Source organism: Branchiostoma belcheri, unplaced genomic scaffold (genome assembly GCF_001625305.1).
Source record: "Branchiostoma belcheri isolate BF01 breed outbred unplaced genomic scaffold, Haploidv18h27 scaffold5, whole genome shotgun sequence".
NCBI lineage: Eukaryota > Metazoa > Chordata > Leptocardii > Amphioxiformes > Branchiostomatidae > Branchiostoma > Branchiostoma belcheri.
Genome location: NW_017804131.1, coordinates 5,381,204 through 5,405,545, shown reverse-complemented (window position 1 = coordinate 5,405,545; position 24,342 = coordinate 5,381,204). Strand labels below are relative to the sequence as shown.

Here is a 24,342-nt window from a genome sequence, read left to right as displayed (position 1 = left end):
AAAGTGTTCCGGCACGGTAAAACGCATGTTTGTTCATTTGGCCCAATGCACCGCTCCGCGACTGTTGTTAGGGCTAATGTAAAAGACTGCAAGCAAGAGAAGCCCTGCAACAGTCGCCGCGGCTACTTTTGATCCTGCTTTTTTTTAATTTAATGTTTTAACTTAAAATAATGTATTTGATGCATACCAGGGGTTAAAATACCCGGTCTCGCAGTCTCGCCGCGCAAGTAATTTTGTCTGTGCGAGACTTATTCGGAAAGCCAGGTTGCCCGGAGCGCAAGTTATTTTTACAGCGGCTGGGTTTACGGCCAGCGGCTTCTGAAATAAACAGTGCCGCGGTCCCGCCTGATAACATCCCGCCTCGGCCTGCCGGCCTGCACGTGAGCAGTCCCTCTACTCAAATAACAGCGGGTGTTGATAATTTGGCGTTTCGCCTCCCATTAGCATGTGCGCGTAGGGATTTAATTCCAATATTTCCCCGATAAATTGTGTTCGTCATTCGAATTTTCTTCGGCCGAGCGGCGTGGATCGAGCCGCTATCCTGCCGGCTGTGCGCGTGAAGTTTTCGGCGGTTCCGCGGAAAAATAATCCATCCCCAGAAGAAATGTCACGCATGAAAATAACAACTATACCTTAGTTTCCCCGTTTTATGAGTTTTTGAGGCCGTGAAATGTTTAAAACGGTTGAAATTTGTCCAAAAAACCAGCTCGAAAGACTGAGAAATAATGGCCAACATGGCCGACACATGTTGACAACAAAAGTGGTCAAAGGTCAAGTTAGCATCCAAACGTACAGGACATTGCAATGTGCTATAAAAACGATGCTTTAAACGCATGAAATTATTTTTCGGCAACAACAGAAATAAAAATTCACTCATATTTCTAGAAGGTTAATTTTCAAACATTACTGTGAAATTTTTCAAATTTATTGGTTTCTTGCTTCAGAATATAATAGTTGTTTCTTAGAATGTGCGGTTGGATGCTGTGAAGGACTTGACATATATTAGTATATTAGACATATATTAGACATATATTAGACATATATTAGACATATATTAGACATTAGAGATTTAATATGATCATGCCTACCAGTTTTTGAGTAGGAGTCTCATAGACATAATCACAATTTTATTTGTTCAGCTGTGTCAATATGTGATTTTGTTTGGGATATGATAGGGCAGAGACATTATACAAGATAATGTCCTTGGATAGGGTTACTACTACTAGCTTAGTTATATTTGGTTTAGTTTATTAAGATGTTGGTAACACCTACTTGCTCCAAGTTCCAGGTAGTAAATACATGTACATTTTGTATCATGTATTTTTCACTTGTTGAACTTGTGGAAGCACCGTTGGCCCCCGGTTAGGGGTCATCCGGGGAACCTATGCCCAATTTTTTCAAAATTAAGGGTGCTAACAGTACTCAGTAGTTGCACGGCTGTGTCAGAACTTACCAGTGAATAACACAAGACAAGTTTGAGTTTACTTCAATCTTTCTGTCTTTGACTCTTTGATAGAAGTATTTATTAAAGAGTTTTCATCTTAATTTAGCCAAGTTGCTCGAGTTATGCTGGTGTAACTGCATTGCCATGGGTTTAGGTCCGGAATCATAAGGTACGGACCTGAACCTAAACCTCTGGTTATGAGTCCAGAACCTGAACGTGGGTTAAGGTCCGCATCCCTAAGTACAAGGTGGATTGGTCATATTGAGAGAGCTCTGGGTGTTAATGGAAGAAGGCCCAGGCAGGATGAGGCAGATGATGAAACCAGCAGTTCTTCTGGCTCAGAGTCGGAGATGTGAAGGTAGCATTTTTGAATAAACGATGATGTTTGACAGCTGTTGTGTTTGCTACTTGATAAACAAACCTATTAATTGATAAAAAGAAAGGATAATGGATATTGGGTAGCAGATTTGAAGAATCCAGTTCCTTTGAAATGGGGCAACCTGAAATCCTGATGGGGCAACCTGGCTTTTGACCCAGGTTGCCGCCCGGGCAACCTGGAAAAAAAAAGTATTTTAACCCCTGCATACTCAAATACTTAATCAGTCTGACAGCATGTTATATACTTTGTTTTTCCAGCCTAAGAATGCATTTACATGTCACTGACGTACTAAGTGCGTCATACAAAAATTAATCTGATACCAATACATTTTGTATATATGCATCAAAGGGACAAATAGGCATTATGATATTATCCCTAAAAAAAAAACAATCTGGAAAGCAGTTTAATTCGAGATCAGTCTGGCTAAACATAAACCACGTGGTATTCTAAAACAACTGAAATGCCTGAAAACAAGCATGTAAAAATGTCAAGGACTGCCATATGTCAAATTTCTCAGCATATTGACTGTAACAAATTTAACAGTAGGGTTTCAAATATCAAATAATTTTGTTACTTCTGCACGTTTGTTTTCTCTTATTATGTTTGATTTACCTTATGTACTTGTATTTATTTTGTGAGACCTTGGTTCATTATGTACAGATTTGTTTATTTGCATTTACGATCTGTTATGAGTTCCCTCTGTTCACCATTATTGTATATAGCCTACCTTTATTTGTGTTCATATTTTGTTTGGATTCTGTTATCTGTACCTTTGATTCTCTTTTGTTTATGTATGATTTATTGAATCGGTGTCGTATAAGCCCACACGGGCTGGGCGCGGGAAAGCACACGACACGAAAATAAAGTTTCATTCATTCATTCATTCATTCATTCATATCATAATGTTCTAAAGTATGAAAATTCTGAATTCTTCCAAATTCTGAAATATCGACATTTGTCCATTGTAACAATCAAAGAGCAGGAAACAAAAAGAGATATAAGGTACATACACCACTTTATCAAGTCAGTTGAAGATGACTTGTTCACAATTATAATGACCCCTTAGGTTGTTAGAGGCATGCAGAGGAAACTGGCCAGTGTTAGGGTTGCATTCAACAGCAGAAGTTGGAGTTGCCAGTCTTTTTAACATTGGCACATTAAGGATATTTACCACTTTGAAATCTTTAAAAATCCCACTTTTGAAATAAGATATCATGCCATTTTTCTCAGCTATATTGTGCTACTTGTGTAGAAAGTCCAGTTTTCAGATTATTCAAAATATTGAAAGCTCAACATCTATAGGAGACCAATATTGAAGAAATGTGAACGTCTATTGGAGACCCAACTCTTGCTGCTGATACTGAATGGATGGTTATACATAGTAGGGGTGAGTTAAGGAGCTGGCCCTTGGTAATGTTAATGAAATGGTATCCAATTGAACAGATACTCACATCCAATGCCGATAATTTCTGAAATGGACAAAGACTGGGTTACCACTGGTAGCATGCTATCTCTCCATATCAGTAGGGCACAAAATCTAAACAAAATTATGTTCTTTTGTAATCTATGGCCAGGTTTCTGAAAACAAAATGAGATTAATGTTATAGTCAATGAACTGTATTAAATATAATAATCAAGCCCTGTAATCAAATCAACTGAAAGGCTTGATTTGAAATTTGCCATCCTTTGATGCTGGCAGTCCATGTTTTGGATAGTAGAAATTTTGAACATGGACTGCAAGAATCCAACCTTGAGGTGTTGCCAAAAATGGAAGGATCTGTACAATATCAAGTGCAGCACGTCGGCAGAACGTACTGCACCTGCGCAAAACCCGTAATGTATTGTACATAGCACTTTGGCAGAACATCTCATATAAGGTTATAGTTGCTCATATAAGGTTAACATTCCTACAGTAGTTTTCAAATGATATGTCGGAAAAGATATCCTCTGCAACAGGCAAAATTTTGATGCAACGTTGACCAAAAATCCACCGAAAACCGCGAAAATCCAGGGTTCTGCGCAGGCGCAGTACGTTCTGCCGACGTGCTATCAAGTGCATGCAAGACCAGGTAAACTGCTACAGCTGTGAACTTACCTGGTGCCTGATCATGACGTGGGTGATTTTGTCGTTACAGCGCACAGACAGCACGAAGTCTCCGGGCTTGGACTGACTCTCGCGTACCAGGAAGCTCCCGTTCTTGCCCTGCTCCATCATCAGACGCTCGGCCTCCTTCCCAGAGATGTGGCCATGGAACCATCTACGGAACAAGACTCAAGAAAAGTAGTACCTATCGCATTGGGCTTATAATATCACCTGCATATGCAGGTTAGTATACACACTAGGTAAAATGGGAGCTGTGCAGGTATATCGGATGTCAACCTACAATTAACCTGCACTTGGCCATGTACTGGGTGTACATGTAGCAGAAGACTAAACAAAAGTACTTACTAGACACTCCATACCTGGTTGATCTACTCAATAATAAAGTGATATTTACTTAGATTACTAAGTTTAATAATAGTAATGTTGGTGTATTGTAAATTATGCTTCATTTCAGCCAATTAAAGTTGCTACTTTATGTTGTGACTTGTAAGGACGTAAATAAACATTAATTCATTCATACTTGGAATTCTTTTTAGGCATGGATTTACCTTTTTAGCATCCTTGCTCCAGCATGCTGCAACAGTTACTATCATGTACATGTATATCATATGACAGGGGCAAACTGTTTAATGATTACAAAAGAGAAACATTACGTGTAACGTTATCAGTTATATGTAGCACTGAAAAACTTCTCCGTTTCCTGACCTCTCCGTGGTGGGGTCAGCAGAGTTGAGAGGAAACTTGAGCTCGATGATTTCTCCGTTCTTCTCCCGGAGCTGGTTCTGGTTCTGCGTGTAATGTTCCACCAGTTCTGCCAGCGTGGCAAACTTCTCCCCGCCATACAGGTCGTAGAAGTCTCCCGTGTTCTGGATCTTGATGTGTGTGACTTCACTCTGGCGCCTTGGGAAGAAATATCAGATTTAAATAGTTCTTTTTATCACAACCAATAAGTTCTTTTTATCACAACCATTTATTTCTTCAAGCCGAAGTTTCAATGACCTTCTGTCATCTTCATCAGGGCAATTCTGACTGGTTTACTGTGCACTGACACTAGATGTTACTTGGTGTATAGTGCACTAAAGGTGTTACATAGTTCATAGTGCATTGTAAACAGAAAAAACTAGCTTAAGTGCACTATGAACTATGCAACACCTTTAGTGTTTATCAACCTGATGAAATTATTTACGGAAATATCATATTTAGTTTGACTGTGTTTCTGCTCTGTGTATCATACAAAATGAGCCTCAGGCCTAGGAAAAAAATGTTGTGTTTCCTGTTTCCCAATCGACCCTAAAACTTCCGACCATAGCCTTTTGGGGGTGGACCCCTGCAAGGGACATAAATTTTTCAAGCTGATCGACCTTTTCTAGCTCCATGATCTGATACCTGAGTGATGCCATGTTGTAGAATTGGTTTTCCAACACTGAAATTGAAAACATAAGTGTCCTCATCCAAGTTTCACTTAAACTGTACTGTATAAGTATATAAATATAACTTGGATCACAAGTTGAAGAAAAAAAAGATAATTTCTACCTACCAACCCAAACTTTTTCAGAACTGAAACAAGCCTACATGGAAGAAACACAAAAACATTTTTTTCCTAGGCCTTAACTCAACCTTCATGACTTCGAAGAAAAGCGGCCTTTATTCACAAATAAAGAATGGTTCAAACAAACAAACAATCATCTATTATGTCATTGTTATCTATGGCTGAGAGTTTTTCAGCTATGGTTGCAACCTGGACAGCCTTTAGGTTGCCTGGTGCTACAACCATGTGATTCCCTCTTAATAATTATCCAACATCAGAAAAGAAGTTTCATAATTTCATTTTACATGATACAAATGATATAAGTTTTTTGTAACAATGTGAAATATACATATCAATACTCATTATTTGCCACTAGATACGACAAATTCACCTATATCACAGATAAATAATAGGACGCTGTCAAAACTGAATATAAAACAGCCTTTCATTGATGAACTCAGGTAACCTCAAGCAAAAATGGGGAAATTTTTTTATATTTGGAAACACTGCTTGTATAACAGCTTTCTAATTAAATTTCTAATTAAAGTCTGGGAGCCGAGAAATTGAAAGATTGTTCCATGGAAAGATTCATGAATATAAATTCAACATAAAAATTTTTCATAACAAGGAATTGACTTGTCCTCCAAAGACACTGACTTCCTCGTGCCTTTGGAGAGTAATTCTGAAAGGAGCTAAACATAAAAAAGCAAAAGAAGTAATGCCTTCTTGGAATAAAGCTTTTCTAGTAATATGTGCTTTCTTAGCTCATAGTCATGAGGTAGTGTTCCCAAAATAGCTACTGACGGCACGTAAGCCTTCAGAGTTCAATGTGCTCTCTTAGACTTTGAATAAATATGCTCTCTAGACTTTGTATGCTTTTATGTAGCTGTTCTGATTTAAGCACACTAAAGCAGTCAAACAAGTAGTATACAAAGAAACACAACCAGGAATTTGAACCTGCAATTTTAGTGGAATATCATACTTTTATCTGATGTTCAAGTTTAACCTTCCTCATAAAATTCCTATAAAATTAACTATAAAGTTAAAAGCTGTTAACAAAATGTTAGGTTACAGGGGCATTTGTTGTTTACTATATATCATACTAATTTAACTACAATGTAGACTAAGTTTCTAAAAGTCATAATCTTATCAAAATTTACTTTGTGTCAAAATTATATGCAGACGAGAGAAAAATTATGAGGAAACAAAACTTCTGATTAATAGAGAACACACAATTGCAACTTGTCAGTTTCCTGTCATTTTAAGTTAAATCTAAGTGTCAAGAGGAAGTTCAGTAACTGTAAACTTTAGGGAAAGTAATCTTAGCTTTCTACCCCTAACAACACAAATATGTCTCAGTTATTTAGGCATGACACTTCCTCAATTTAAAAGTGAGCTACTTGCAGTTTCACAAAAAACACTTCTGCAAATCAAAGGAGCTGTCAGTATTATTCAACCTCTTACAACTACAATTCCTCTCTCCTTCTCCTCTTGAAAGTTGTAACAAGTGTGCATGAACATTGATACATTTTATCAGTACATGATAGAACACCTATAAATCCAGCCAAAAACAGTTTACGCATCCAATTCTGTATTTCCTCATAGTTTCATTTTCAAGACTTCCTCCAGTCTGAATGCATGAATATTGTAAAAATCAGGCTTATTTTTCTGTAGAGTTATTGCACGAAACAGATTTTTCCGCACCCTTGATATTTGAACCGCAGCTTAATGTGACTTTGGCAGTACTGAAAGGCTTTATCTGATTTAGTGATCAGGCCTCAGGCACTTTCCTTTGTTACACAGCTGTGTTACTGTTTCAGGTCTGTGGGAAATTTGGCTTGGTTCAAGTAATTTGAATAGCTGCAGATACAGATGTCATGTACATGTATCATTAGCAGATGTTGAAATTATGGAAAATTGCAACGTTGTCTAGGTGCTTTGTGTAACAGCCACTAACTAACCCAGTCCAACCTTTTGGCCTAGCGGTTAGGGCATTTGGTTATTAGCTGGGCTGCCCGGATTCTACGCGGGTTTGATTCCCGGCGTCCCGGGAGTCAGGGATTTTCATGCTTCTACTCACCTCTGGTGTTTCATTTGTTCAGAATCAGATGGTCACAACACAAATGTCACACTAAAACTGAGTAAAGTGTACTGTGAATCTGGAATTTTAACATTGCAGTTTTTGCATTCCAGATCCATTTTCCATGGTTAAAATCAGCACACTTGCACCAAATCACCAGCATTCCCTCATTTCAACCCAACTCAAAAACACCCTGACTGCTTGATTTTTACTTGGTTCAGGTGTTGCAAATATGTAACTGAATGTACAGTACCTGACAGAGTGGCATTGGAATTTGAATGGTGTAATGGTATACGAGGGCATTATTAGGCCCAGAACTGATAGGTCCTGGGTTCAAATCCACCTACATACCCCAACATTGTGCCCTTGGGAAAGTCAGTTACAACTATTTCATCACTTCATACTGATGAAAATTAGTACTAGTTCATGTACATGTACCTAAATGTAGCTTCGATTAGGGACATCCCTTGGATAGGATGTTAATACAGGTCCACTGTTTGGTGAAAGCCATACCCTACGCACCTTAAGGAACCCAAGACACCATTCCCCCATCTCGTATTAGCCTCAACGTTTGCCTCATACTAGCCTTGGCTGTGACTTCAGCCAAAAATGAAGAAACAACTAGAGAAGGAACATTTGCAGAGCAAATGCATGTTTACCTTCGGATGTATGGTCTGCTCTGTTAATTCTTACTCAAACACATTCACATACATGTACTACTAGTATATGGTGACAGGAGCAGAGCAGACCATGATATTGCAACATTATGTAACCCAACACCAGTCACCATGGTGACAGACGTCAACATATCATGTCATTGGTCACGTCAGAGGTCACTGTTTGGAGAAGAAGAAGAGGAAGAAAATGAGCAAAAACAATATCTTTTCCTTCGGTAAACATAAATACCTGACAGAGAGAGTGAAGTCGCCTGGCTGAGATTTGCTGGGCCTGGCCAGGAAGCTCCCGTCCATCCCCCGGTCCAGGAGAAGCTGCTCTGCCTCGATCCCCGAGATGTTGGGGTGAAACCACCTGGGGCGGGGAACATCAAACATGAAAACAGATCCTTATAATGATACAAATGTATGTATTTGCATAATCATCAATATTGCAGAATGTCAAATTTTGTTAGATGCAAATCAGAGATAATTTCTTCAAAATACACATTTACAAGTCTGGACCTATACAAAATTGTATGTTGGCAAACATTTTATATGCGATTTGAAAAACGCTTAACATGTAAAATTCCTGGAGTATTTAGAAAGTTAGTAGTCAACACAAAATCCGATACCATTAAACTCCTAGTCCTAGCCTGATTTTTTCAGTCTGCAAAATTGGCTGCTTAATTTTCTTCCTGCAATATTGAAAATGTCGAACACTGAACATTTCAACAGATCCTTAATATAAGTTAACAGATCCTTAAGTTAAGTGACACACATGTATGTACATATTTCCACAATCATTGTAAAGGAACAAGGAAATGTGACTGCAAAAATAAATGTTATTGCACTTCACTTTATGTTCACAGTAGCAAAATTTTACCGTCTGAGAAAAATGGAGGTCTTCAAGGAACTATATGTTTACAGTTAAGTGCAATTGCAGTTATTAAGTCGGTGACTGACTTGTTAAGGGTAATGATATATAAGTTTGCAGTACAGAAGTGACAGCGAAAACTGTAACATAAAAGTACCATGAAAAAATCAGGAAGTACTTATGTTATGTTATTCTATGTTATGCTATGTGGAATTATGTTTACAAGGCTAAAATTTGATACAGAGCAGGACTAGTCTTCTATCATATAAAATCGACATATTATCTGATGACACTACTACGACTGGCTGTAATTCCAGTTTTTCTGGAACAAAGTAAAAAGCACCACTTCATTAAGACAACGTTGCAGGTAATTTGCACTGACTTCATCCATTATTCATACCATAAGCAACACTGCTGAGCCCATTAGTACCAATTAGTTCAGCATGGGGTAGAAAATTCAGGGCCTGTTTACCAAGTTTCTGAATGTTCTGATTATCTGAATATCTGAGTTTGTTACATACTTGCTCATAAAACCATCTTTTCAAATGATAATTAGTACAGGCAAAAAAAACATGGTTTTGGGCATATCCAGGAAAATTTCACCCTGGCAATGAGATTGATCTAAAGTATTTTTAAAATTTAAGGGTTAAGTTAGTGTCAATGCTGGAAAAAAACGTAAGGTTGTCCTTTGTCTTTGGCTTTCTGAGTGAATGCTAATAGTAGTTCCTTGTACTTGTGTATCATAATTCATATGTCTGCATAATTTCATAATCCATATTTGCCATTCAGTTGTTGTTAAAGGGTTTCCAAGAAGGAGAAGGAAAAGAAGCTATCACAAGTAATATTCTCTGTTCGTGAATTATATCACGTACAACAAAATCACAACTAACCACACCCAGCACAAATAATGGCACGTATTGTTGTAAAAATTAGAAACTTTGTAATTGAAAAAGTTAGACATTCAATTAACACTTCGTCAAACGATTTCAATCCTGTTTGCAACCTTTCTATCCTCACAAACCGAGCGGCTAGATCTAGCTTTATTCTGTACATCCAGATTTGTTTGATTTCAAGGCTGCCTTCTTTTCGCGTACGGAATATTAAACTTTCGGTTCTGATGGGTGTTATCTGTCAAACGTAACGCCCAAGTCTCCAGCATAAAACCCTCGCTTCCTTCTCTCCCCCAGAGCTCTTACAACAAACTAGAAAGTTGTCAGTGATTTGTATACATCCTAGATGTTGCCACTCACCTTCTAGACCCCATTCTAGCTTTTGGAGACGTGAAAAACTGCGAAATGTGAGAAAAATCGTCAGCCTGGTTCACATCAGGAAATGGACAAACTGCACAGCCTCGTTCCCGCGATGCAACCTCTGACCTAAAAAAAACTTTCAACGCCGCTAAACGCAATAAATATCAGCACACCCCAAAGTCAACTTCCTCAAATACTACAACAAATCTGTTGATATCTAATAATAACACTGTATAATCAAATAATTCTGCTATAACTTTTATGTATCGGTGTACGTTTTTGAATGTCTAAGATGTGAAAAATGTTGTTTACGTTTGACATCGCATGGCGGGCGGGAGACTTTGAAGATGGCGGACCAGAAATTGGACCTGATGTCCGCCAAGAAAGAGTTGGTGGTGGCGGTGAGAGAGTGCCGGGACAGGGGCCTGGTGCAGACCGCCAAGTGGCTGACGGAACAGTCAGCCGCCCTGAAGCCCCTCGGACCCGGGGAGTTTCCCGCTTTTCCTGCAGACGACCCGGACTTCTTACAGGTAGCCCCCCTCCCCTCTCCTCAAAAATATATTCATCATAATTCATGTAGCAATACATTGTATCCAACGCAATTGTTGCGCAATTAATTTGACTAAACTTGACTTGTAACGTTATGCGTGACTATGTCTCAATCAACTGCAGTCTAGTCTACATGATGTAGTGTTGTACATGTAAATTAGTCTGATAATTTGAACAACTACAAAATCAAATTCAGTGCCTGGAATAAATTAAACACCAACGCACCAGTTATGCAGAAATTACTTCTTTTTGCGAGTATACCAAAAAAAAGAATATTATTATATAACTAGTTGCAACATGAAATATCAATTCACCGACAAATTATTTGTTTCCATGTATTCAGGAGTATGATGCCTACAATGTGGCGCGGTCCTACTACGACATACGTGAGTACGACCGCGCTGCCCACGTGTTACGGGACTGTACGAGTCGGAAGGCATACTTCCTCTGCATGTACGCACGTTACATGGGCGGGGAGAAGAGACGAGGGGACGCCATGGCCGACAGCCTCGGTCCACTGAAGGCTGGACAGGTCAGTTCACATGGATGGAAATATTTGACAATCAATCCTCTACTTCTTTCATTTTGAGGCAGCTGCCTTCAACTAGCTGAAGATTCTGCTGCCTTTCCGTGGCTAATACGAGATTCGCCAGGCCTCCATCCATGAAAGTTGTGTAAAGTGCCTGTCCCAAGGGCACAAGATTGGTGACATGGCAGAGTTTGAACCTGGGACCTCTTGGTTCTGAGCCAAATGCTCTGCTTGCTTGCTTGCTTAAGGCTGTCCTTCGGTTTCGAAGATGACGTCCCTCATTGTTGACTCTCTGTCTCTCTCACTCGATGTGTTCTTCGATGGCTGACAAGGCCGATTCTAGCTGCTAAGACGCGGCCGCATATATCTCGCAGATGTGCTGTCCCTGCTGCTGAGCCGACATGTGTCTTCTTGCCGGCTACACATTGCTACACATTACGCCACATGACCCCACTGTTCACGAACGTTTCGAACCAAAAGACTAATCAGCTAGCCATGTAATGTACCAGGTATTATTATTATTATTATTATTATCAGATCCTACATTTGATTCCCTGACATGCCCAATGTTGTGCCCTAGGGAAAGGCACTTTACACAACTTTTCTCCGTGTACGGTGGAGTAAAGCAAATCAGGCCTTTCGGATTAATCATTGATACTGTGTCAAAACACTGATGAAGACTCGGATAGATTTGGTGTCGCCAATGTGGCAAGATCTGCGTATTTGTCACTAAAAACTGTACAGTTTTTGTTTCAATAGCAGTGGGAGGAACTAAGTCTAAGCAGTGGAGATAATGTCAGCTATTCATGTATTTTCAAGTCAATTTTCAAGTATTATCATGTTGTTATCATGTTAATTGGATCAGATTCTGTCAGGAATCAAACCGTAAAAACATAGCCTACAACAGAGATGTCTGTCTGCACTGCAGGACCAGTGTGGTTGGCTGCGGACCCTGCGTGAGGAGCTGCAGCAGAAGGAGAGTGATCTGGACGGGTACGGGCTGTACCTGTACGGTGTGGTGCTGCGGAGGCTGGGGCTACAACAGGAGGCCGTCACCGCTCTTCTGTCTGCCATCAACAAGGAGCCACTCCACTGGGGAGCCTGGCTGGAGCTCGCCATGCTCATAAAGTAAGAGCTGCTAGGGGTGCTGGCAAGGGTTGTATTGTTTTTATTTAGGCCACACTGACTTAATTTGATGGATGACATCCTCTGAAAACCCCTAAACTTGGATGTGCGGGCAAGTAAAAAAAATTCCAACCAGAAAAATGCTGCTAGTTACTACAGGAACATAAAGCTGGTATTGTGAATTTGTGGTAGTAGATATAGTAGCAGTCATTATTTTTTGTCGAGAACAAGTAAAAATCAATGCACGCATAGATTTAATCCATAGAATTAAATAAGTGTGGCCTTAGAGGCTTCAGGCATATATCAGATTTATAGTGTACTAGTAGTGTTCCTTGCAGCAACTATATATATACAGCACTGCAAAAATCAAGAGTTGAGTTTGGCCTTGAGCAACATGATGCACATAGCAATGCCAGGGAGTGTTCAGAGATAGAAAAGTGACTGCAAAAACTGATTAACTTAAAAATGACGCAAAATATTTCCCTTCTTTGATCCAGTGACAAAGCTAACCTGGTGGCCCTTTCCCTGCCCAACCACTGGATGAAGCAGTTCTTCATGGCCCACTGCTACCTGGAGCTGCAGATGAATGAAGACGCCCTGACACAGCTACAAGGCCTGGCAGACAAGGGGTTCTCTCTCAGCACATGGGTGAAAGCTCAGACTGCTAATGCCTACCATAACATGAGACAGGTAACATGTAACATTCAAGTATATCTTGTAAAGAAGTCATAGTTTGCAACATATGTATACATTTATTCGGCAAAATTACTGTTGTTATGCTGAATAGCTAATGTTCTACTTTCTGAAAGGAGCATGCTACCCTTTTTAGTTCTAGACTTGTGCCACCCCATTGTTAAAATTTGAGTGTAAAGTGTAAAGTGATATTAATAACTGTCAATACAAATTTGGGATACTAAAAAGTCAACCTCTAAGCTTATTTGCTAGACTTCTTGTAAAATTGACATGCCTACTTAGTATAGTAATAGTAAGATTTTCATATTTTTCAAACACCAAGAAAGTTGTAGACAATGGACATTTACTCTTTGAAATCTTAGCTGAATTTGGTGCAATATTTGTTTCCTTCACTAGGTGGAGCCTGCAGTTGACCTGTTGAAGCAGTTACATGCAGAGGACCCCTACAGACTGGACAACATGGACACCCTCTCCAACCTGCTGTATGTTAAGGAGATGAGGGCGGAGCTTAGCCACCTGGCACACTCCGTCTGTCAGGTCGACAAGTTCAGGGTGGAGACATGCTGTGTCATCGGTGGGTAAACTTTCAAACTTTGTTTCAGAGCTCTGTTTGTTCCAACACCCTTTAGCCTAATGGCTAATCTTACAGGTTTTAAAAAGTACAAAAAAGGTCACATTTATAAAGCAAAGGCATAATGTTTACCCTTGAATATGGTCTGCTCTGTTAATTCTTACTCAAATACATTCATATACATGTATATGGTGACAGGAGTCTTAATCCCTCCACTATAAAATTGCAACATGATGTAACCCAACACTAATTACCATGGTGACAGATGTCTGGTTCAGGTCATTGATCATGACCTTATTGGTTTGGAGAAGAAGAGGAAACAAAACAAAAACAATATGAGCAAAAACAATATGTTTTCCTTCGGTAAACATAATTATGCAAATTGACAAAATAGCAGTACATGTAAACAAACCACATGGTATCAAACACACATAATTACACAAAATGAGAATGTACTAAAGGTATAGCTTTTTACAAACTAACTACAGACTTAACTGTTAAAAGAATTGTTACACTGGTGCATGTGCAGTCAAAAATTATGTGCACCCCTCAACAGGTGTGCATGCAAGTTGCAAATTGTAATTAATTTGACCCATGTGTTGTTTCTTCTAGGGAACTACTACAGTCTGCGAGGCCAGCATGAGAAGGCAGTGTTGTACTTCCAACGAGCACTCAAACTGAACCCTAACTACCTGTCAGCCTGGACACTGATGGGGCACGAGTACATGGAGATGAAAAACACTTCAGCAGCCATACAGGTCAGTGCTTCAGTGTTCCAGCCAGCCTGGAACATTCTGTCATCTTAATTTTGTTTGAGGTAAACTCATGTCAAGCACTGAAGGTGCAAGGCATAGTCCAGGAGGTGATAGTTCTAGGGGGGCTTGCTTCCTAGGAAAATTTTGAAATCTTGACCCTCTGAAACGTTATTTCCTGTGTTTTGAGGGGTGAATTTTGTTGGTAGACTAAGCTTAGTTTAATGACATCTCTTTCCATATCTTTACGTGCCGATATTTGTCCATCAAAGATGATGTATTGGGCAAAGTTTTTGTCCTTCATGAGCAGCAAAATTCCGTCAAATGACAGAAAGACCAGTTAGAAAATTGCTTGCTTATCTAACCTTCACACTTCTAGGTAGCCTGTTGGTTCTCAATTAGTATTGGTCATGAGGTTGAGCAGTAGAGTGAAAGAGACAGTTCAATGCTTTTGCAGAAATAAGTCTTCATCAATAAGATACTTTTGACTTTGAGACCTTATCATTTGCCTTCTTATAAACAGCGATTTCTCCCCTTTGTTTCAGGCTTACAGACATGCTATTGAAGTAAATCGTCGGGACTACAGAGCATGGTATGGACTGGGTCAAACTTACGAGATCCTGAAAATGCCCTTCTACTGTCTGTACTATTACAGGTAAGACACTTTCCAGCAGTCAGAAATAACCTTTTCAATTTGTACTTTACAGGTAATCAGTTCTTATTAATCTGGTCCTCCAGTCTAATTCAGTCTGGAAAACATACTGTTTTTGCTCTGTTTCCTCTTCTCCAAACCAACAAAGTCAGTGACCTGAACCAGACATCTGTCACCATGGTAACTAGTTTTGGGTTATATCATGTTGCAATTTTATAGCAGGAGGGATTTAGACTCTGTCTGACCATATATATGAATGTGTCTGAGTAAGAATTAACAGAGCAGACCATATGCGAAGGTAAACATTGTGCATTTGCTTTGCAACTGTTACCTTTCTAGTTCTAATTAAGTTATTTATGATTTGAAACTCTGAATTCCAGGCAGGCTCACCAGTTGCGACCAAACGACTCTCGGATGCTGATGGCGTTGGGCGAGTGTTACGAGAAACTGGAACGGATCTTGGAGGCCATCAAGTGCTACTGGCGTGCATACTCCGTGGTGGACCAGGAGGGCATGGCGCTGGTCAAACTGGCAAAGTTACACGAACAAATCAAGGTGAGTACACGTGTACACAGGTAATACAGGTATTCAGTTAGGAATAGGATTTTATTGAATGTACGCCCAAAAACAGTTACTCGAGCAAAAGCTTCTTTTGTTTCAGAACAGGAGCTGTGTTGTCTGACCTTGGGGCTGGGAGCGCTAAGTCTGAAGTGCCTGAGAGTTCTACCTGTAGCCCCCCCCCCCTCCTTGTTGAATGTGTTTTGTATGGTTTTAAAGAAAAGGAGAAAAGGGAATTTTACCTGTAAGAGCTAGAAATTTTCAGGGGAAAAAAGGAAACAGAAATCAGGCTACATTCGTAGCTATCAATAGTGGAATATAACTTATAATTGTTTTGTGGCTATAAAGAAATACATCATATAAACTTGAGAGAAACACTGTGACAAGAGTTTTCCAACATATCCAAATTGTTAAGTGTTTTTCGCATATTTCTTAATAGGAAGATCAGCAGGCAGCAGCTTTCTATACGGCTTTTGTGCAACAGTCTGAGATGATGGGAACTGTGGATGTAGAGGAGCAGTGTCAGGCCTACCGCTACCTGGCTAACCACTATCTCAAGGTAAAGTCCTATTGGCTAACCACTATCTCAAGGTAAAATCCTATTGGCTATGTAATCTCAAGTTGAGGTCCTATTGGCTAACCATTATCTCAAGGTAAAGTCCTATTGGCTAACCAGTGTCTCAATGTGAAGTCCTATTGGCTAACAAACTCTTGTCTCAAGGTAAAGTCCTATTGGCTAACCAGTGTCTCAAAGCAAGTCCTATTGGCTAACCATAGTCTCAAGCTGAAGTACTATTGGCCAACCTTTTTCTCAAGGTTAAGTCCTATTGGCTAACAAGTATTTTAAGGCAAAGTCCTACTGGCTCAGTAAGTTCTATTGTATGACTACTACATATACCAGTACCGGTACCTCAAAGTCAAGGTAAAGTCCTTAGGTAACAGTAACTGATGTTTTTTATATCTGAAAGTAGCCTAATCAATTTGCATGCAGCTGCTCTTAAAAAATGGTTTGTGTACAGACCTTAGTGCCTTCATCTCTGGCATATATTAAATACATTTCTCTGTTGCCCAGAAATTGTGATATTTCTTTTTACCCACCACCCATAGCACAAGGACCTGGACCAGGCCACCTTCTACGCTCGCCGATGCTGTGACTTTGCCAGCACGAGGGAGGAGGGGAAGTCGTTGTTACAGCAGATTTCAGGCCTGAGGTCCAGCCAGGGAGACGACAGCAGTCTGTCACAGAGCATCGCTGAGCCGCGACCTGCCATTACACCAGTCACCGCCACCCCCACCAGCAGTGTCCCTCCTATGAACTTAACCTTTACCTCATAAATTGAAGTGATATCAGATCTTGTATTTCACGTACCCGTAATTCATATTTTGCAGATTGTAAAAACAAACACAGGTTTGTTAGCTATGAAAAATTGCATGAAAATTTAATCCAAGCAAGAATAACAATACTAGAGATACATGTACACTGTACAAGCATAAAGAAATATATCTAATGATATTGCAACATAGTAATAGTATGTGTTGTGATTGGTATTCTTTACAGCAGGAGATTTACAAGAACATACTACATGTACATACTTTCCAAGTTTAAAGCAATCAGTGTCACTTAGATGATATTTCCATTTGGCTACAAGACATATTAGCCATTTTCAAGTCTCCACATCTGCAACTATCTCCAGAATTTGGGGTCAAACTTCCACTGGGATTCTGCGACGTCCTTTCGTGCAGGCACACTCCTCCCTGCAGCGGACACCCCGTGCCGAGGCCCCGGCTGCCTGCAGCTGACAGTCCCTGCAGCAGGTGGTCCAACCAGCTGCAGTGCACCTGTCACATGACAGAACCAGCTGATGGCAGTGGGCACTACTGCAGGGCTTGTACTCATCCCACGCCTCTTTACAGTAGAAACATCCTGTGACAGAAAATGATATGACACTGCACAGTAAACATTTAGCGATGCAATGACCAACAACATTGAAAGCAATGGATAAGATTCAGATACATCTGTAAAGGGTTACATCAATAAACTACAATAAGGTAACATTTGGTAACATTTGCAAAGCAAATGTATAATGTTTACCTTCACATATGGTCTGGTCTGTTAATTCTTACTCAAACACATTCATATATATGGTCAGACAGGAGTCTAAATCTCTCCTCCTGCTATAAAATTGCAACATGGTGTAACCCAACACAGTTACCATGGTGACAGACATCTGGTTCAGGTCATTGACCTTATTGGTTTGGAGAAGAAGAAGAAACAGTAAAAACAATTGTGTTCCTTCTGTAAACTCAAAACTGGTGACAAAAAAAAAGCATAACATTATGTTTTCCAAAGGAATATTAATATTAATGAGTTGCTGAGATTTTTAGTGCACACTCACTTCCAACAATGTCACTGTTGGCCGGTATAGCGTAGCGATCATCAAAGACAAAGAGCTTCCCCCTGAAGTACCCATTGGGGTATTTCTCCATGTACTTGTGGATACCTCCTTCAAGTTGAAGTACATCTTTGCATACTCCCTGGAGAGAGTTTGGAGAAACAAGTGATTTACTGATATTTCAGTCATGGCTTTATATACAATGAAGTTTTTTCTGGAATTAACAGGAAAAAAAAACTATGAAGTGTATAAACCAAGAGGAATGTTTCACTCTGATTTGATGTTCTATAGTCATGTTTAAGATTAATGAGAAAGCTTCAGAAGTTCAAGTAACCTTGAGACACCAAGGTCATTTGCAGACTCCAGTGCAGTGGGCAGCAAAAAATCTTTTTTTCCTCTTCAAGATGGATTTAGCTTTACTATTGTTATAACATACAAATCACAATCAATCTAGAGATTTACTTTGCTTATCAACAAAACAACCATTACAACTAACAGCCCAAATATTTGAAGCACATGTAGAAGATTTTTTGGCGACATCTCAGGGAGGAGCCTAATGGTACAGTATTGTGTGCAGTTTGCAAGAATTCTAGGAATGGTACAGGCATTTTGTCCACAGGAATGGAATGTCTACAGGCATGTCTCTGACCCACATCTATGCCCACATTCCTGGAAACCCGAGGGAAAACCTCTCTGCCCGGATGGCCCTACTTTCTGTGACCCTGGGGCTCGTTCACTATACACTCAGGGGAGGAGTGCACTGTATCTGAAATGATGGCAGTGCCATGCAAACAATAACCCTAACAGCAACCACCGTCGCCATGGCAATGTATGTTTTTATTGCCAGTCTTGTTAACTGTTTTACCTTTGACTTGAGGTAAGCAGACCCCTTCTCACACCGTATCCCTCCAGTACAGAACATGACCACAGTTTTGTCCTGGAAGAACTCTGTGTTTTTATCCACATACTCTGGCCAGTAGCTGAACTTCCGGATGTCTGGAGCCACAGCGCCCAGAAAGTGACCCTAAAAATATACATTTATGTTGACAGATTTTCTTCATGATGCAATGGAATTGAACATATCTCTCATTCCTTGTGTGATACTCAGAATGAGATGCAGCATTTAAAAGACAATAAGTCCATTTTCATAACAAATTGTGAACATTTTTTTTTTTATAATATGCTGTAGTGAGCAATACCCACTGAACATGTTGATATTGGGTCAAAAACAAATTGCTGTGAACTTGAAAATATACTTTTTTTCTTTTCAATATACCAGGCCAAGAGTTGTAGCCAAATAGGAACACTGTTGCCCTTGATTCCTATCATGTCAACTTTTTCTATTGCTGGGGGGATAGCTAAAATAGTTTAAATGTGGCTCTTACAATTCTACTCTCGTAAAAGTTCCTACAGTCCACGAACACAGTCCTGTCCTTGTCATCTTCAGTCTGCAGGTGTCTCTCCAACCTCTCATGGAACTCATCAACACTCAGATGGACTCCTTGAAATGAAAAAAAAATAGCAATAAAGCATCATAATTTGATATTTTCTAATGTTCCCAACAAGGTAATAGAACATTGAAAGAAATTTGCATGCAGACAGATTTAAGAGCATACTTAGTTATAGTCATAGGACATAACGTTTTTCAAAATGATGTAGTTTTGTTTCAAGTATTTGTACAAAATATGGAAGTTATCAGAGTGTTTCAGACCTGCTTCTTTGTAACTGGCACAGGCAGGGTCCACCCCCATCGGCACCAGCTCTTGGTACACTCCAACCTTCAAACCTCCATGGAAATGTCTGGCACTACCAGGACTCAACTGATATAATGGAAAAAACCAAGAACTAACCAGTTAATCTTAGAAACAGACATCAGTGTTGTTAGTACAAATGAGTACAAATGTATAGGTATTGAGATGGTTTGTTTGGTAAAATAAGAACAAAAATTTAAACATTTTTGTTAAACAATAGCACTGGTCAAGCCATGTTAGCCTAGATGCCAGACTGTTACTGTATCAGGGCCAATACACAGTACAGGCCATCCCCTTGTTTTTAGACCTTGTAGTTCAGAGTCTTAGATTTAACTGAGTGGGATCTGTGGTAAAATCTCCTTGGGGACATGTAGGCCCTGGAGCCGAGGAGCTAGCCTTTATACTGTGTCTGGCACACAGGCTAACATTGACAACGACAGTCTCAAAACCTTCTGTCTGCTATGCCTACAACAACTTTCATTAACTTTATCTAACTATTATTAACTAAGGAACAATAGACCAGTATGAAAACTAAGTGTATGGTACCAGAGGGGGAATGTATTTTGTGGTTAGAGCACACCGACCTTGAATTCCTGAGTAGTCATGTGACAGAAGAGTGGATGTTCCCTGACAGCCTGGATGTAGAGGTGAACAGCCTGACTGGACCCACCCACGGTAGCGTTGATACCTTCAGTCGACACTCGCACCTGGAGAGGGGGTTATCCACAGAAACATACTGTACAGTTGTAACAGTGGGGTTCAAGTGCCACTAACTTACCCAGTCCAATGCATCTGGCCCCTACCAACCATTTCCCTTCAGTCCCTTGAATTGAGCGGTTGTTGAGACAAACTTCGACTGTGTAACAGTGGGATTCAAACGCCACTAGCTGACGACTCAGTCCATTGGGTCCAGAACCTTTTGGAGTAGTGGTTATGCCTTATGGTGCTGGGGTCATAAGCTGGCTGCCTGAGCTGGGTTTGGCGCAGGTTTGATTCCAGGTGTCCTGGGAGTCAGGGGTTTTCCTGTTTCTCCTCACTCCTTGTGTTTCACTGGTTTCCACACCGGGAATCGAACCCGCACCAAACCCAGGCAGCCAGCTTACAACCCCAGCACCATAACCACTACTCAAACAGGTCTGGGCCCGTTGGAATGGGTCAGTTAGTGGTGCTTGAACCCCACTGTTACACAAACTTTTGTCTCAACAACCACTCAATTCAAGGAACTGAAGGGAAATGGTATGGGCTTCAGACAAGGGGGCCCCAGTGACTTAATGCTTTAACGTGACTTATAACTGGAGATGGTTAACTAAAGTCTTGTGGGCCACTAGCTATAGGAGTGTGACTTATGTACAGTAGCATCTGCTACAGACTATAAATCATTATCATAATACCTTTCCAGTAAGTTTCAGCCTCGTACACAAGTCTCTCTGCCAGACTTCTAACTCCTCTGGCCTCTCCACTTCACAGTACTTATAGAACAGAGTCACCAGACCACTTCTCTCATCGTTTGGGTCTCCTAAATCCACGTTAGAAACATCTGGCAACCATGCCACTTCTTCTGACTCCTGTGACTTATTCCCTTCTTCAGATTTCTGTTTCTTTGAGTCTTTTGACATGTCTTCTACTAAATCCGAAGTTCTTGGCTGTTCGGTGATTTCTATGTCACTCATGTGAAGAGAAGAAAGAAGTTTGGTAGCTTCTTCTTCCACTTTGTTGTGATGGTGAAGTGAAACGTGTTTGCAAATGTCTGCCATGCTGTCAAACGTCTCTCCACAACAGTTCCATTTCTTTGCAGCGGGGCACGTGGGTTGTTGACTGACATCTGGGTGAAGTTCACATGATTTAACCAGCTGACCAAAAGCCTGTGTTCAAAAAAAAAAGAGGTCAGAAACACACTGTGTTAACAATAGGTAATCATCATTAGTTGAATATTCAAATAAAATTAGATTAAATTATTGAAAATATTGTTTTCCAACCAAAGGATATCAATAAAGACTTTGGCTTTATAATATTTTGGACTATCAAGAGGGTAATAAAAATGTAAACCCGAGTCAAGAGTCACCACGGCTAATTTTGGACGTGCGTTTAGGCAATTTATCATACTTTTTTTTTGCACTCGTATCTTATTTTTTACCAGCCTATGGATGACAAATGGATACAGCCTGGTCAATTTGATACTGTCTTGCACTTGCAGCCACTTGGACGAAGAAAGAAGCCACCAAAGATCTGTTTGGAACAAACCTGTTTCTTTGCAAGTTGGCGCAAAACACGGGCCTTCTGGACACGCGGGGTTGGACTTCCCTTAGCCTCTGTAACAGGCGCCATGGTGGCCAGGGATGAAAAAGGGTGAACCTTAGGAAAGCCTGTAAAATAGGAGGAACAGGCTGTAGCAACTGGTCGTGGACTTCGAGATTACGAGAATGCCGGTTGGGTAATGTCAACTATTGCTGGGGGTTCAGTTTATAATAATATCTATAAAATTGAGCAAAATCGTAAGATAAATCATAACTTGTAATCATCAAAGTAATTACTATAAAATACTTAAAATTTTAAAAGTATTTTTGTGACTTTAAGTGTCGTTTTTAACGGTTTTTTAACGATCGGGTTTGTACTAAAAACTGGAAACATCTCATAACCCCCTCTGGAAATAGTGAACTATTCTGTTCACCTTTGCCACCCAAAATGGCGTCGCTAGTGCTGAGAGGAGCCGTCCGCCTGTCGTCCGGGGCTCGACTGGGCCTCCTGCGCCCTTCTTGTGCCGCTCAGGACGCCGTTTCTCCTCTGAGAGGATGTAACAGAACTCTAGCGTCCGGGGCCACGGAAAGAGTCACCCATACAGGACAGGTAAGGAGAGCAAAGTGACGTAAAGATTGATGACCTTCTAGTACCACAAGTAGCATCCGTAGTCATACTCATAGACTCTACATGTAAAGGAACATAGGCTTTCAAATCATTGTGATTTGATCCATATTGTTGTCAGAGACGTTGGACTAATTCATATTGATATGACTCTTGCTGCAGGTTTACGAGGAGAATGATTACAGAAAAGTCCGCTTCATAGACGCAAAGAAGGAGGTAAGAAAATCGCCCTTGCTGTTATCCTGATAGTGTATTTGGATTCCATCATAATTACTTACTACTGTGGTAGTTACTAGTAATGTTTGTTTAAGCGGGGAGGTTCTAAATCTTTTAAATGTTTTATCGTAAACCTTGGTTTAACACAATCCCACATTGTTTTTTTTTTTCACATGTACAGTAACTACCACAGTATTATAAATATCTTACGGTTTACAGGACATATTAACAGAACAGTTTAAATTTTTCATAATTTAATTTACCAACTCAGATGAACTTTCAAGCTGATACAGGACATATTGTTACATATTTACATTGCCATTGTGTATTAACAGGATACTTCACGGTAGTATTTGTTTACTTTCTTACCATTTTTGTTTGGTTTCCCACAGGTGAACCCCCACTTTGCCATTGACCTGGTGGATGAGGAGCCTCCTATAGAAGTGGCCAGCAGTATCGCCTGTTGTGATGGAGGTGGAGGGGCCCTGGGACATCCTAAAGTCTACATCAACCTGGTCAGGACGGATTTTCTTTCTGTGGTTAGGCCATGTTGATTTGATTATATGGATGACATCCGCGCGCGCATGAATTTTCGGCCGTTTCCAAAAAAAAAAAGTTTTCAACCTTACTGTAAATCGTACAAAACAGTTGCAAAATGAGCAAAAATATACCGTAAGTTACAAAAAAATAAATAAAAACTATACCAATGTCGTAGAATGCCAAAATCAAACGAAAAAAGATGAAATTGTAAAGAAATGAACTTGAAGACTAGATTATTCACCAAACCATATTCTGTCCCATTTGTTCAACCCTCATGACCACGTCGATTTCATAATGGAAACAACTTTTTTTTTTGCAAAACTTTTTTTTATTCGCACGCACGCATCAGTTTAGGGGTTCCCGGAGGATGTCATCCATCAAATCAACATGGCCTTACTTCTTACTGACACAAAGGCTTATGTTTCAGTATTCTGAAACCTTGTAAATCTGTCTATTACTACATGTGCCTTGAAATGAACCTGTTCCCATAGAAATCTTGTTCCTTGCCACAAATGAGAAACGATATGCAACAAATATTGCAATTAATAACAAGATGCAAAAAATTAAACTCTGACTGTGAAATGTTTATGAAACTACTGCAAAATGACAATGTATGACTGTTGTCAGTTGAAAAATTAATCTATAATCATAATATTGTAACAAATCAAGCTTTTGTCTCTGTATCAGAGTTATTATAATCTATCCTCCATATAAGTTTTTCTTGGCCTGGGTGGCAGTACGATTTGTAACGGCAACCCCCCCAAAAAAATTTTTCAGGGCTGCCATTACAAATCGGATGGCACCCAGGCTAAGTTTTTCTGGCCATAGTCTTGCAAAAG

The 24,342-nt window shown here is 40.0% G+C and overlaps 4 protein-coding genes across 6 annotated transcripts in view; 2 read left to right on the top strand and 2 right to left on the bottom strand.

Annotated features, from left to right (window-relative positions):
• The window catches only part of LOC109480021 (tyrosine-protein phosphatase non-receptor type 11-like), a 23,218-nt gene extending 12,765 nt beyond the window's left edge, over positions 1-10,453 (bottom strand). Inside the window, exons 1-5 of one of the 3 annotated variants that reach the window (XM_019782161.1) lie at positions 10,316-10,453; positions 8,442-8,564; positions 4,633-4,827; positions 3,919-4,081; positions 3,275-3,292 (exon numbers count right to left, since the gene is read on the bottom strand). In XM_019782161.1, the coding sequence (XP_019637720.1) occupies positions 3,275-3,292; positions 3,919-4,081; positions 4,633-4,827; positions 8,442-8,564; positions 10,316-10,329 (513 nt within the window). In that variant the 5' untranslated portion in view covers positions 10,330-10,453. Of the gene's footprint in view, positions 1-3,274; positions 3,293-3,918; positions 4,082-4,632; positions 4,828-8,441; positions 8,588-10,315 lie in introns of those variants that run through there. The other 2 variants (XM_019782163.1, XM_019782162.1) reach the window with 2 other exon arrangements.
• Positions 10,454-10,662: 209 nt separating this feature from the next.
• LOC109480024 (cell division cycle protein 23 homolog) lies at positions 10,663-17,142 on the top strand. Its single transcript, XM_019782167.1, has 10 exons — positions 10,663-10,845; positions 11,208-11,396; positions 12,322-12,521; positions 13,016-13,208; positions 13,608-13,785; positions 14,395-14,540; positions 15,080-15,189; positions 15,567-15,741; positions 16,184-16,303; positions 16,852-17,142. Exons 1-10 carry the CDS (start codon positions 10,663-10,665, stop codon positions 17,077-17,079), a joined length of 1,722 nt encoding a protein of 573 aa, XP_019637726.1. The 3' UTR covers positions 17,080-17,142.
• A 20-nt stretch (positions 17,143-17,162) lies between these two features.
• LOC109480035 (thiosulfate sulfurtransferase/rhodanese-like domain-containing protein 2) lies at positions 17,163-22,301 on the bottom strand. Its single transcript, XM_019782178.1, has 8 exons — positions 22,130-22,301; positions 21,280-21,750; positions 20,473-20,595; positions 19,849-19,957; positions 19,523-19,638; positions 19,003-19,161; positions 18,141-18,279; positions 17,163-17,668 (listed from the first exon to the last, which is right to left on the bottom strand). Exons 1-8 carry the CDS (start codon positions 22,211-22,213, stop codon positions 17,448-17,450), a joined length of 1,422 nt encoding a protein of 473 aa, XP_019637737.1. The 5' UTR covers positions 22,214-22,301; the 3' UTR covers positions 17,163-17,447.
• Positions 22,302-22,555: 254 nt separating this feature from the next.
• LOC109480097 (NADH dehydrogenase [ubiquinone] iron-sulfur protein 6, mitochondrial-like) overlaps positions 22,556-24,342 on the top strand; it is a 3,631-nt gene continuing 1,844 nt past the window's right edge. The window contains exons 1-3 of the mRNA XM_019782252.1: positions 22,556-22,732; positions 22,910-22,963; positions 23,356-23,478. Of these exons, the coding sequence (XP_019637811.1) occupies positions 22,571-22,732; positions 22,910-22,963; positions 23,356-23,478 (339 nt within the window). The 5' untranslated portion in view covers positions 22,556-22,570. The remainder of the gene's footprint in view (positions 22,733-22,909; positions 22,964-23,355; positions 23,479-24,342) is intronic.

Bases quoted from the DNA above. Each gene is read 5' to 3' on its own strand.
- LOC109480035 (XM_019782178.1), bottom strand. From the start codon at position 22,213: ATGGCGCCTGTTACAGAGGCTAAGGGAAGTCCAACCCCGCGTGTCCAG. The intron at 19,958-20,472 runs GTCGGTGTGCTC...CCATTATATCAG, and splicing joins TGACTACTCAGGAATTCAAG to TTGAGTCCTGGTAGTGCCAG. The intron at 19,162-19,522 runs GTAAGAGCCACA...GTATATTTTTAG, and splicing joins ACTTTTACGAGAGTAGAATT to GGTCACTTTCTGGGCGCTGT.
- LOC109480024 (XM_019782167.1), top strand. From the start codon at position 10,663: ATGGCGGACCAGAAATTGGACCTGATGTCCGCCAAGAAAGAGTTGGTG. The intron at 14,541-15,079 runs GTCAGTGCTTCA...CCTTTGTTTCAG, and splicing joins ACACTTCAGCAGCCATACAG to GCTTACAGACATGCTATTGA. The intron at 16,304-16,851 runs GTAAAGTCCTAT...CACCACCCATAG, and splicing joins TGGCTAACCACTATCTCAAG to CACAAGGACCTGGACCAGGC.